At 38.6% G+C, this 12,612-nt stretch overlaps 1 protein-coding gene across 4 annotated transcripts in view; it reads right to left on the reverse strand.

Annotated features, from left to right (window-relative positions):
• Nucleotides 1-12,612, reverse strand: part of LOC110043879 (histone-lysine N-methyltransferase SETDB1-like) — a 44,441-nt gene that overhangs the window by 27,949 nt on the left and 3,880 nt on the right. For 3 of the 4 annotated variants that reach the window (XM_089289418.1, XM_089289419.1, XM_089289417.1), the window contains exons 2-9: nucleotides 12,044-12,084; nucleotides 11,276-11,357; nucleotides 7,713-8,324; nucleotides 7,127-7,234; nucleotides 6,764-6,840; nucleotides 4,659-4,696; nucleotides 4,335-4,452; nucleotides 844-900 (exon numbers count right to left, since the gene is read on the reverse strand). In XM_089289418.1, coding sequence (XP_089145544.1) covers nucleotides 844-900; nucleotides 4,335-4,452; nucleotides 4,659-4,696; nucleotides 6,764-6,840; nucleotides 7,127-7,234; nucleotides 7,713-8,324; nucleotides 11,276-11,357; nucleotides 12,044-12,084 — 1,133 coding nt within the window. The remainder of the gene's footprint in view (nucleotides 1-843; nucleotides 901-4,334; nucleotides 4,453-4,658; nucleotides 4,697-6,763; nucleotides 6,841-7,126; nucleotides 7,235-7,712; nucleotides 8,325-11,275; nucleotides 11,358-12,043; nucleotides 12,085-12,612) is intronic. The other variant, XM_020749379.2, reaches the window with a different exon arrangement.

The following is a 12,612-nucleotide window of genomic DNA, read 5'->3' on the forward strand; positions in this document are numbered from 1 at the left end:
CTGTGCTGCAAATTGGCCAAGATACATGTAGGTCTCTTTATTTACTTGATATAGTATTGGGTTGAGTGTATGACATCATCAGTCATCTCTTTTGCATATTTTACACATTTTCCAAACTTAGATATCTCCTGAACTCATACAGATATTTGCAAACGGCAAACAGCATTTTTATTCTTTCATGGAATTCTATGTGATACACCGAAAAAAATCAAGGGGTGAAAATTTGATCATAGTACCACTGGTCCCTTAGGAACAGTTTTGTTTTCCCTGAAATCTCACTGTTTTTCTATCTTGGGAAACATTGGGATTCTTGGGAAAACTAAGCTGTTTCCCAAGGGACAACTGTACTGTACTATATAGCAGGATTCAGCAGTCAAGAGGTTAATTTAGAAAACTGTATGTAGGTGTGTAATGCATCTGATCTCAGAGGGGAAAAGTTGAAAAAAGAAACAGACTGTTGGGTCTGAGTTAGAGATTGGATTGCCAGATGACAGATGACCAATAATTGCACCACACCATTGCATGCAACATTACAGCTAGGAGACACACTGAAATTGCTCTAGGCAATGTTGACGGTGATTCTAGTTCTTTTGGAAAATTGCGCACACGGTTGCATAGCAAAACTTGGGGGTCGACACAAAGTCAGAGAGCAACTTGTCTGAGTGAACAAATTCTGTGCTAATGGCCAAGGTTAAGAAAGTGAGGAGTGAAAAGAATGAATGATATCATCCTGTTTTTCAAAGGCTGACTTATTTTGGGGACCAACATCTTTCGAGGAGAAAGAAAAGCAATTAGCAATTGTGAAGCCTTGAGAAACAAGATGAGAAAGAAAATGTTCATAACCTGTGGAAGGTTTCCGCCAAGATGCATTCTCTTCGGCTGTGTCCCTAGGCCTCAATGCTAGTGGAAGAAAAGTGAGGAGTATGCATCAATTAAGCTTTTCATGTCATGATCATTATTTTAATGTCATATTATTTTGCCCTAGATTAATGTTATAGCAAGGCTATGGGAAAAACTGTCAGTGGTTATATTATGTAAGACCACTTAAGGTTACTTCAAACCTTCGTGGGACTACTTTTTCTAAATTTTCCTTTTTCGAACCACATTAAAGTTCAACAAAACTTGCACTCGTTTTCCGAGAGAATCCCTCCTCTTTAAATGAATTAATAGGGTATGTAGAATCGACGGTTTTCCTTGAAATTTGGCCAGAACATTCACTGATAGATACAGAACAAAAAGGTGTTGGCGAATTCTTTTATTTCAAATACTTTTCTTGTGGTGGTCTCTAACGCAACACCTTACACAAATTTTTCGATAGTGGAACTTGACAGATCTATAAAAAGATGAGCAATAGAAATGAAAGAAAATGTTGACATGCTTTGAGAGATTAATGCTTTGTGATTAACACTGCACAGTTATTTTGCATCAACGATCGCATTTGATACTTGATTAATTTGCAGGAATTCAGTAGGTGGTTTTGCTGTTAATGGCTTCTGCAGTCGGCAAAAAAGAATACAATTTAATTGAATTCTACATTTTATAACCTTTCTATTGATATATAGTTTGACGGTGTTTCCTTCAAAACAGCGCGCATAAGAATTTTTTTATGGAGGACACCCGTGAAGGTTTCAAGTAACCTTAAGGTCACATATAACTGCCTCTCATTTAATGGTAGTGTAAGCTCTGTTTTAACTGTCTTCTGCCTCACAAGCTTCTGCATGTAGTGCTAAACACAGAACCATACATACAGTTGCTTTACGTCAATGTCATATGGCAGCTCTTACTATTCTTAGTGTTGAAAATCAAAACTTATACATCTAACCAAATTCGCAAAAACATGCCCGCATTGACTCAAAGACAGTCCCAGGGGCCAGAAGTCCTCTGACCACCCCCTGGCTAGGAGATTGGCCAATCACACATGCACGTGGCATGGGCCACTCCAGCAGGGTGCCATGTCCACACAGAAGCCCCAAGCAAGGTCAAACAACTGAGTAAAATACCCAGAAACACAGTCAACATCAAGCTTATTTAACACTGAAAACTCAAATTCTAGCTAGTTGGGGGTGTCAGTAAAAGACACCCTCCACTCCCCCCTGCTTTTGACAGCTGGCCCCCAGCAAGCCACCAGCAGATAGGCCAGTCATTGGGCCATGTGCCCAGCCTAGCCTTGACGGAGCCCCCCCTGGGTTTAAGGTCGCTGGCTTAGCCTGGATTCGGGCAAAGCCCGAATCCAGGCAAAAACCTAGCAGGCATGTTTTTGCGAATTTGCTTAGACATACATGTATACATTTTACAGTTCTGTGCTGTTCACATTGTTGCGAGAGCCCACATTAAAATTGTTGAAAAACCTCCCGAAGCTGCTAAATAGCTTTTGTTTACAACTTTTGTGGAAGAACAGTCTTAACTACTGTTAAGGAAAGCGAATAAAAGTAAAAAGAAACAGGTAAGGAAGACAAACATGCAAAAAACATGGTTGAGTTCATGTGGCTGAGTGATTATACTACAAATAACCTTGTTGATGAGCACAGCCAATTTGTACTGCACGAGTTGACAAATTAGTGACCTGTTTGGAAAATTTAGTTACCAATTTATTTTTTCTCAATTGCCATGGTGACCAAAATGGTCGCAGCTTGTTGTGTTGACTATAGCACTTGTTACAAGTTACAAGTTTATTTAATAGCAGGACTGTCATTAAGAGCCCTAACCCATAACACCTGTTACGGCTTAGTATGCTTGATTTTCCCTTGAAGTTGAACGAATTCACCCACAACATAACAAGTTTGCTACAGGCGTGGAGAATAAGGCTACAGGTGACTCAAAACACAATGATAGCCCTGAATGTTAATATTCAGATAGATCCACTTACTGTAACCCACAAATTTCTGTCCTTAGTGCTAAGGAATATACATGTACATAATGTTTCATACTGCAATACACTAAATATGTACTGTCTAGTTAAGAAATAGATTTCAGGTTGCCATGTGTCTGTTCAGTAATAGACCACAGATGACGTCGAAATGTGGGATGAACAAAAGAGTGGCACACAAGGGGATAGCTGAGTTTGTCACTGATGTTCTTACCACATTTTGATGTCTTCTGTGATCTAATACTGTTCAACAGACACATGGTAACATGGAATCCATTTGTGTTATATAATGAAGAACAACGAGCAATGTTACTGACATCACCTATGTGCCTGATAAGAAAGAACCAATCAAAATGTGATTATAGTAATTGGACTTATTATATAAAACTCCATACATGTACTGCAACTGTATTCAATATTCATTTGACAAGACAAAGGTCTTTTGCTTTGATGTTGGTAGAGCAGTTCTTTTTCCTTAAGACTGTACAAACATACACTGTACAGTCATGTAATTCATTTTTAAAACTTGTGTATTTAGATTGATAAAAGCACAAACGACACAAATCACAAATCCAACTCAATAGTTCATTTACAAACAAGAACCCGTGATAACTCAGTGGTTATTCTAAACTACACTTTTAATGCCCATGTTTAACAAAATTGGCATACATGTAATTCTCACTACATGACACTCCAAGAAGAAAGCAAGGGATTAATCACCCAACTGCACTGTTTAAATGTCAGTAATTCTGTACTGTGCATTTAACTGCACATGTAAGTTTGCTTTTCATTTTTGTTCACAGAAAGCCACCTAGACAAGTATTGATTCAATCCATGCCACTTGGTCCTTGATGTAACACCATGATCACTTTCTTGATCACCTTCAATTGATAGTTTACAGATACCTGGAATTTGTTTGGATGTTTTGCATGTTCTGTAGTAGTGTACATTGTAGTATGCCGCTTATTTTGATCATTGTCTTGACCTCATATGGTCTGACAATAACACATACATGTAACAGCCGAATGAATTTGTTTTATTCACTTCCTCAAAAAAAAAATCTTTAGTTAGAAAATTGTGTACCTGTAAGTCACAGGCAGCAAAACATTAGCCACATTAGTGATAACACTAGTTGCCCTGTCTTGCTTTGCCTCCCATAAGTTTCTCCTTAGAACAGTATTTATTAATCCTCCATTGATGTTCATTCATTATATCAGTGGTTTCATTAGCATTTCAACAGGAGGATAACTGATTTCCACAGGTGGGCAAAACTTTTTTGAATGGAACTTGTGATTAAGAAAAACTCTCCCCTTGATGGTCAAACCAGGTGTGCAAAATTATCCTCACAGCCAGGCAACGGCCCTTAATGAAACCTGTTACACATGTATGTGTATATCTAGCTGGCTAATGCAATGTTTGAAAGCACAAACAGCACGGCAGTATGCACAGATATACATTCCAAACCTACCTACAACACGACTTCCAACATTAAGCACAGCAGGGTTAGGGTTTGATTCCAGGGAGATGTGATTAGATGACAGCAGACCCCTTGTCCCTTTCTCAAACTTCACCTTGAACTTAGTCTTCTGCAAGACAAAACAATGGATTCCTTCTCTCTCATGCATACATGCAAGGCTTGTCAAACACAGGACTGCATTGATCAGACATGTAGCTATCTGGCTTTTCTAAACCAAATTCCAAAGTTCTGGTCATGGTATCACACTTCTATTGCTTGTCTCCCATCTCTCTTAACAAACTAGATATAAACAATGCAACAAAACTATAGACTTACGTGGGAGTTTTTGTCAGTCAAAATCTTCTCTATCACACCTTTAAGTATCAAGAATAAAGAAATACATTATTTTTAGGAAGCTGCATCATGGTGTATAACCATTTAGAATTAAAATGTTACTTGATTTCTTAGTTTAATCTATCATGTGTGCTGACAAAACTCCGTGAACAAAAATTTTACTGGCATTATACAGTACATTCATTTTGATCCACATCATATTGCTTTTAGGGACTGTCGTCTGATGCTATCATGATTGTTGTTAAGATTGGCTGAATACTGGCTGAGTAGTCTAATTAACAATTATTCCACGAGCACGCATTGGATATGAGTTGGCTACAATGATCTCATATCCAACAAGCGCAAGTAGAATAATTGCTTTATTAAAAAGGCAGGCCAAAATAAAAACCACCCCCAAAATCCTGCGTACACTTTCCATATTTGTAGAGCATGGTATAATGGCTCATAACCCATGGTGGCTAAGCCAAAGAAAACTCTTGAATTGCATTATCCAATAATCCAGTTTTTTATGACTGGTCTTAATTAATTGCTTTGGTTTGGCTCATACGATACTCCACTGAAAACTGCTCTTTGAGCAAATTTGCAAGAAATGCTTATGGGGCCTGGTGGAGACGGAGGTGAACTACATGTACAAAGTCCGAGGTCACCTGTTCAAATGTACATGAGTACAAAATAGAAAAGATCAGGGGTGGGGGAGGGGGGATGGGGTTAGGGTTTATGGGCAGGGTAGGATAGGGTTAGGAACTGAGTGGGGGTGGTGTGCATGTTAGTCTTTTTAAGAAACCCCTCTCAAAACTGAAAAAAAAAAAGAAAGAAAGAAAAAAAAACCGTTTGAAAAATTTAATCTACTAACTTAAAATCTACTAAATTTGAAATCTATCTGACTAAAGAACAACTAACCTTCAACCTATACATGTAAGCATGGTTTAAATTAATTATCCTTGTACTATTTGGTATTGTTTACATAGCCTCATCAAACACAAGGAGGGTTGGGAGAATTCAAGACAAATATGCAAACCTGAGACGTGGTCAAGGGTTTGCATAACTTTCCAGAACTCTCCCAGCTCCCCAAGTATTTAGGTGAGGCTATGTTAACACAGAAAAAGTGCTATAATATAATTCTCAAAAATATGCGCGAATCTAAAAAGTCACAACCATGTTTCTCATCTGAACACCCCAATCAACCACTGAGAGCGCATGTGGTAGGTCAGTTATTTATAAAATTATGTAGCCTTCTTTAATGCAAGATTTCAACTTCTCTGACTCAGAGTACAGGTAATAGAATCAATCATTAATTTTGATATATACAGTGTATTTGTGGTGTTTCAGATGTCTAACATTGCTTATAATCCATCAAATATTTTCGCTCTCGCGCGATTGGTCTAAACACGTCACGTGACCGAATATTCCCCAGCTGAAACAGGGGAATATCCGAGAATATTCCCCAATTTTCAAAACTGTGTGTGTTGCGAAAAAGATCTGAAGGATAATAAACACAATAGCCTCCATTTGGCGCGCAAATATGCTCGGATATTTGTCCTTGGACATTATCTGTTCCTTGAAGCTCACAGTTTTCCTCAAGCTATGCTCTCGGAAAACTGTTCGGTTCTCAGAACTCCTAGCATATTTTTGCACCAAATGGAGGCTATTGTTCACATATAGATTTTCATAATATTTCATTTTTCCATTTTCTCCTTTTAAAAGGGTTACTTGTGACTGACAAGGTACTGGTTTCTCGAAAGCCCCAGAAACTTTTCGGGTCTCTAGAGCCATAGCAAAATCTTGAACCTTACGACTACAGAGCTGTTTTATTCACATATTCTTAATATGAAGAGAAGTTCCCTTCACTGAAGACGAAGTTTCAGGCATATACACTTCTCTGTTTTTAGATAAAGATGGACTAAAAATGGCTTTATGGGCCCGAAAAGTTTGCAGGGCTTTCAAGAAACGGGCCACTGGTCTCTATTAAACACACATACAGTTCAAAACAATTTCAATTTTATCAGTCTCTTCATCTCTCTTCTCACTGTTTGGAAATGTGATGAACTTAACTGCCTCAAGACTGCACTAAATATCTTGCAGCTTACCTGGATACCACAGCTCATCTGCCCTTTGACCAATGACACGAGTACCCACCTCAAACTTAGGTGGACCTGCAGGAGGACTGATTTAAAGAATTGAAAACACGTTGATGAGAAGTTTTGAAACCTTTTTATTCCTTGATCGTCCAGTAAATACACATGGGTTCTGTGGCATAAAGATCTTGTTTGTGCATGATTGGTTATGACACAATAAACATTCCTGACTTACTGTAGGTGTTCATGGTTTCATAAGTTTGACAGTAGCAATTTCAGACTATTATCTTTCATCCTGATCAATTGACTGGTTTTCTAGTCAGTCTTGAAAATGATATTGAATGATTTAAGGTGGCACTGAATATGGCAACAAACCTCTTTTCTTTTTCAATTGTATCTTTTCTGTCAGCGGAAGATGGCCCTGCCTGTGTAGTGGGTGTCTGCACGGGTGATGGTTGAGTAACAGAAGGTGTTGTACTTGACCTGTAAAGGAATCATACATGATACAAGTGGTAAGCACTATCAACATCACATTTTTCTGCAGTTCTTGACCCTCTTCTGGGCTTGCTTCCAGTTCAAGAATTTCAGAGAAAGCATCATCGAGACGGAAAATTCTTACCACGGTGTAGCCAAGTGTACATGTAGTTGAGAGAAATTTTGTTCCAAGTTTTTCACTCCAATTTCTGAGCATTTTTGTACACAATCCAAGCTTAATTGACCTACATGTAATCACTGCGATTTGGGTATTATTGAAAAGATCTTTTCCTCCCGCAGAACTTATTACTATTATTATATTACTGATGCCAATTTTAGTCAAAGGTAATGGCGTCAGATGTGGAACAAAGGTCAATGCTCGTCACAGCACACACATGTGCTTGGGTTACGACAAGCACATGCCGCATCACTAATTAAGACCAAGGTTACATTATTCTGACTGATGAACAGAAATAAAAAAACATACTTGTTGTCACCAGGAGACACAAGAGAAGAAGCCGCTGCTGATGAAGACTTGAGACTTGATATTTCTTGTTGAACAGGAAGAGAAGGTGGCGATGAGTTCAGTGCCACCCGCTGTGGTAATAAAGGCAGCCCACTTTCGACCGGTGATTTCAATGTTCTATAGATCACAGGAGGCGTCTTCCCCGCACTGGTCACAGGGGACACCACAACTTCTGATTGTTTACTTATTGTTTGCTGAAGTACAGATGATGTTGGAGTCTGTAATACAACAGAGTTATTTATTGATTCCTTGACAGGGGCAGGTCTGATGGGAACATAACTTTTCAAAATGTCGCTTTGTTCTGTTTGCTGTTTTGGTGTTGATGAACTATTTTGATTTCTGTTCAATGTCTTCTCTTTTTCTCTATCACGAGTTTCACTTTCAATATCCTCAAATGTAGCTTGACAAGACATATCGGCAACATTAACAAACTCAGCCTCATCATCATCAATAACAATAACAGTCGCAGGTTGTGGTTGTGGTTGTGGTTGTGGTTGTTGTTGTTGTTGTTGTTGTTTTTCCTGTTGATCTTGGCCAACCCGAGGAGTGTCTCCAACATCTTTTTCCAATACTCTAATAAAAACAACACAGGTAATTAATTTGGCTACTAAAATGTGCAAACTAAAATGTACCTGTACCTGTACAAGAGCAACAGTTGTCTTCATGATATTGTAGTTCCCCCCATGCCTCCCCCACCCTCAAGAAAAATGATGTCCCCCAGAAATAGCTCAGATGTTGAATGAATCAACATCCTGAAACTCCATTGATTTGGATGACGATTACATGTGTAAGCCCAGTGCTTACACCATGCCCTCAGAAGTTTTTTCATGAGCGTAAAACCAGGGAAAGGTGGTGGGGATAGGGACAAGGAGGCATAAAAAGTACCCAAATATATGTAGCTTCTCTGCAGGACCTCCTCCCATGACCTTCTCAATTAGTAAACAAAAAATACAAGTCATGTACTCGTGGACCAAAACGGATGCCAGAACTGAAGAAGAAAGTTCTAACATGACAAAATGAACAAGGCAGCCAATTTTGAGCACTGATGTAAACTGGCAAATTAAAATTTCTAAATGATTATAAAGAACACTTGCTGATAATTGGCTGGATGCCAAGCTTCTTTAATTCTTTAAATTTTTCCAACTTTCCAACTGGCTGTCAAACACTGATGGTCTGAAAATTGTCCATCTTTCAAATTTCATCATGCTTGTCAGTCTCTGATCTAGGATTTCACTTTAGGGGAACGTTCTGTCCCAGTCAACAATTTTCTAGGGGACATTCCAGTTTTTTGGGGGGACACACTGTTTTTAACCGTGCGGCCATGGGCCGAGCGCGGTTCATTTTCTACCCTTGGTTTATTTTTTTTAATTTTTTTTTTGTCGGAGACCAGACGCAGATCTCCACTCGGCCAACTTTGAATTATGCAATCTGTAATGTTTACTCGCCAAACTTTGTTTCTTCAGGGTCAACAGAAATCTCAGATTACAAAATCACGCCGAACCTACACATTGCCAAAAAATCTCTTCAAAACCCTGACATCGAAGCGATATATCACTTTAGCGTTAATAGCTACCTCATATCGGCAGTATTAAAATCTATTCGTTGACAATTCAGCTTCATCATATTAAAATTTCAACGAAATCGAACAAAACCAGAACTAAATATTATTAGATTTTTTTTGTAACCTAGCTTCATTGCGTGAGTCGACAAAGGAAGCGACGGTCGCCCATAGCCACCAAAACACATTAACATAACCAGTGAACCTACGTTTCAGTCAAAAAAATCCAGGATTATTGCCTGAAAGCTGAAAATTCAAGAGGAACATCTTTTTCGAACTTTTCTCAAGTTATTTAGACGAAAAAATGACCTCGGCGGACTCCAAAAGAGAACGAAACAAAAAACAGAACGAGACAGTGAGAAGAGCCGATAATTTATTCACCGCATGGCCTTCGTTACGTTCACGTTAAAAAAACCTTACTTCTGGATAATTTCAGCCTTACAAGTCAGCAACTGGTCCCAAATTACTTTCTGTATCCTTACAAATGTCCTGACTTCCATCTCCGAAAGATTTGGCCGCAATTTTTTAGCAAATAAATATTTCGCCGCCAGCAATCACCATTACGGTGGCTTGCAACTAATTCGCTAACTTTACAAAACCCTCCCGAGGGGGGGATATGACGAAAAGAGCTGAAAAATGATGACCGGAATTAGAGTAATTTTCTCAGCTTCCAGTGTGCCAAATTTGCTGGAAATAGGTTCAAAACCGATATTTTTTTTCGTTTTTTTTTCTTCGGGTCACTCATGCTACCAAAACAGTTAACTTTTAAAAGCGCGGTTGTAAGATCTTAAAGATCTTCTTGTTTGTATTGAAACCACTTGAATTTTTCCAACCAGGTAGATCGAAAGTTTCTCCTTGCTGCTTTGGCTTTCAGTTCAACAAAAGGTTTCCGTTTGCAGTCTGTGTTCTTCTCTTTTGTTTTCTCGACCAAAGAATGATAATATTCTTTTCTGCTTTGACATGACAATAAAATAGCAGAACGACAAAGAAAACAACTGAAATAACACATCGCGTTTCATCAATCAAGCATGAAAAGTAAGGGGTTCGCAATGAGCACGTGCATTTTTATAAATTGACCCCCTATAAGAATTATTCTACTTGTTCCCAGGAATCTCATCTCAACCTCTGGCAGCCATTTTTATTTGTCCGTGTTGTAAACATCGGTAAAACACATGCGGTTTTATATTGTCAATTCTATGAAACTTTAAATCACACAAAGTTTTCGAAAAACTTAGAAAACGAAGGAAAATTACAAGTCAGTAGCTGCAGATGTTTGCTGCGCCAAAATGACCCAGGTGACGAATATTTGGGGGACTTCTTCTATCGAACTGCACCAATCCCGCAATGGCGCGCTCTAGATCAGACACTGGCTCATTTGATTTCTGGCATCCAATTTATATTTTGACCATTTCTTTTAACACTGACAAGGTCAACTAAGTAACAATGTTGTGTAAAGGGTTGATTTGTTGCCTTAAGCAGATAAGAAAAAATTGCCATGTTCAGTGGATAAGACCAACTGATTACAACTGAAGAAAACCTAGAAAAAAAAATGGTGTAGATATTGCATGATCATGCAGCAACTATTCAAGACCAAAGAAGGGAAAAAATGTGAGGTGAGGTGTGGAGGCGCAGTGGTCTCATGGTTACTGCGCTCGTCTTCAGATCATTGAAGTGGTGTGGGTTCAAGCCCTGGCCAGGGTCATTGTGTCATGTTCTTTGGCAAGACACTCTCTCTGGCAGTGCCTCTCTCTACCCAGGTTTATAAAAGGGTACCAGCAAAATTTATGTTGGGGGGCAGGGGCGGGGGTAACCCTGCGATAGACTAGCATCCCATCCAAGGGGTAGTAGAAATATTCCCAGTCGCTTCATGCTACAGAGACGGGGATGAGCTCTGGCCTGATGGGCCACTTGGCTCATATATAGACTTTTAGTGAAAGTGATAGAGTTGACTTTTAACATGGCTCACCTTGGTGTCTGCAGGGTGCCTTGCAATTCTTTCAGTTGTGTGTCAATGGAGTCCAGGAGCCTTCTCAAACTGGAATGACTTTCTACAGTTATAGGAAATTACTATCAGAAATTTTATCCTCAGTTCAACATACATGTACACTGTACATGGTGTACTGGAAATAAATTATTAATTTTAAGAAGTTCGTTTACCCTATGTACATGTATATAAACTAATAGGTGGACTGAATTTGAATTAGATTATAACTGCTGTAACTACAATATATATTTGAACGGAATTTTTTAAATGTGATTAAATTAACAAACTGACGTCAGTTTTATAGGCGTCTGTCCTGTTATTGATCTTGAATTTCGTCACAACATTGTCAAATTACATGTAGAGCTCTGTGGATCCATGAGGCAATTGCCCAGTGTCCAGATCTGCAGACTACTTTCACAATGTCATGACGGAATTCATTTTCAATAGCAGGACAGACCCATGAAAAACTGATGTCAATTTGTTTTCTTATGATAACAAATTGTCTGCTTTCGCTCACTGACACATTGCATAAGTTATAAATTAGTGTGTCTGTCCACTTATTGACAATGAAAATTAGCCAGTGAGTGCGCAAGAATTTCTGTTGTTATTGTAAAAAAAACTGTATTGATACATACACAAACAAGTGTATGACCAGTTTTTTACAGGTCATCTGCGGTTGGATAATAATGTGGTTCCACTAGACAAGAGTTTGGATAACTGAAAAGAAGCAACAAAGAAAGTTCCACTAACCTTCCACAGCAACTGCCCTCTGCAAAAGAGTTCTTGTTGTTCTGCAATTATAATAAATAAAATACATCAAGTATTTTTTTGTTAACTTCTATGTTTAGAAAAGTCATGTTGTTAATCAGTCATTTTCAAATTTGGCATCAGGTCACTGCACCAATAAAGATGAAACACTGCGTTTACTTGAAGGTTTCATAGAAGCCAGCTGTGATCAAAGGTAAGCACATGGGACAGACTTGATGTTCGAGCGCATGCACAGAGTTAACAGCTGCAGAGTACCATGTACAATGTATAAATAACGGAGTGGCACAGGTGTTACGTGCTATCATTTACATCAGGAGAATGTGGTAATCTACATGTAATAGTTAGTGTGCTAGACTACAGATCGAGCAGTCCTGGTTCAAGCCCTGGGCAGGATCACTATGTTGAATTCTTGTACAAAACACTTAAGGTTACTTCCCACCTTCGCGGGTGCCCTTCAGGAAAAAATTCGTACGTGTGCCAGTTTCAATAAAACCTAAACAAACTATATATCAGTAGAAAGCTTAATAAATGTAGTTTTTGAGAAAAATATA

The sequence above is a fragment of the Orbicella faveolata genome, unplaced genomic scaffold (genome assembly GCF_042242905.1).
Source record: "Orbicella faveolata isolate gen_17 unplaced genomic scaffold, um_ofav_v1 contig_2, whole genome shotgun sequence".
In the NCBI taxonomy this organism is placed as follows: domain Eukaryota; kingdom Metazoa; phylum Cnidaria; class Anthozoa; order Scleractinia; family Merulinidae; genus Orbicella; species Orbicella faveolata.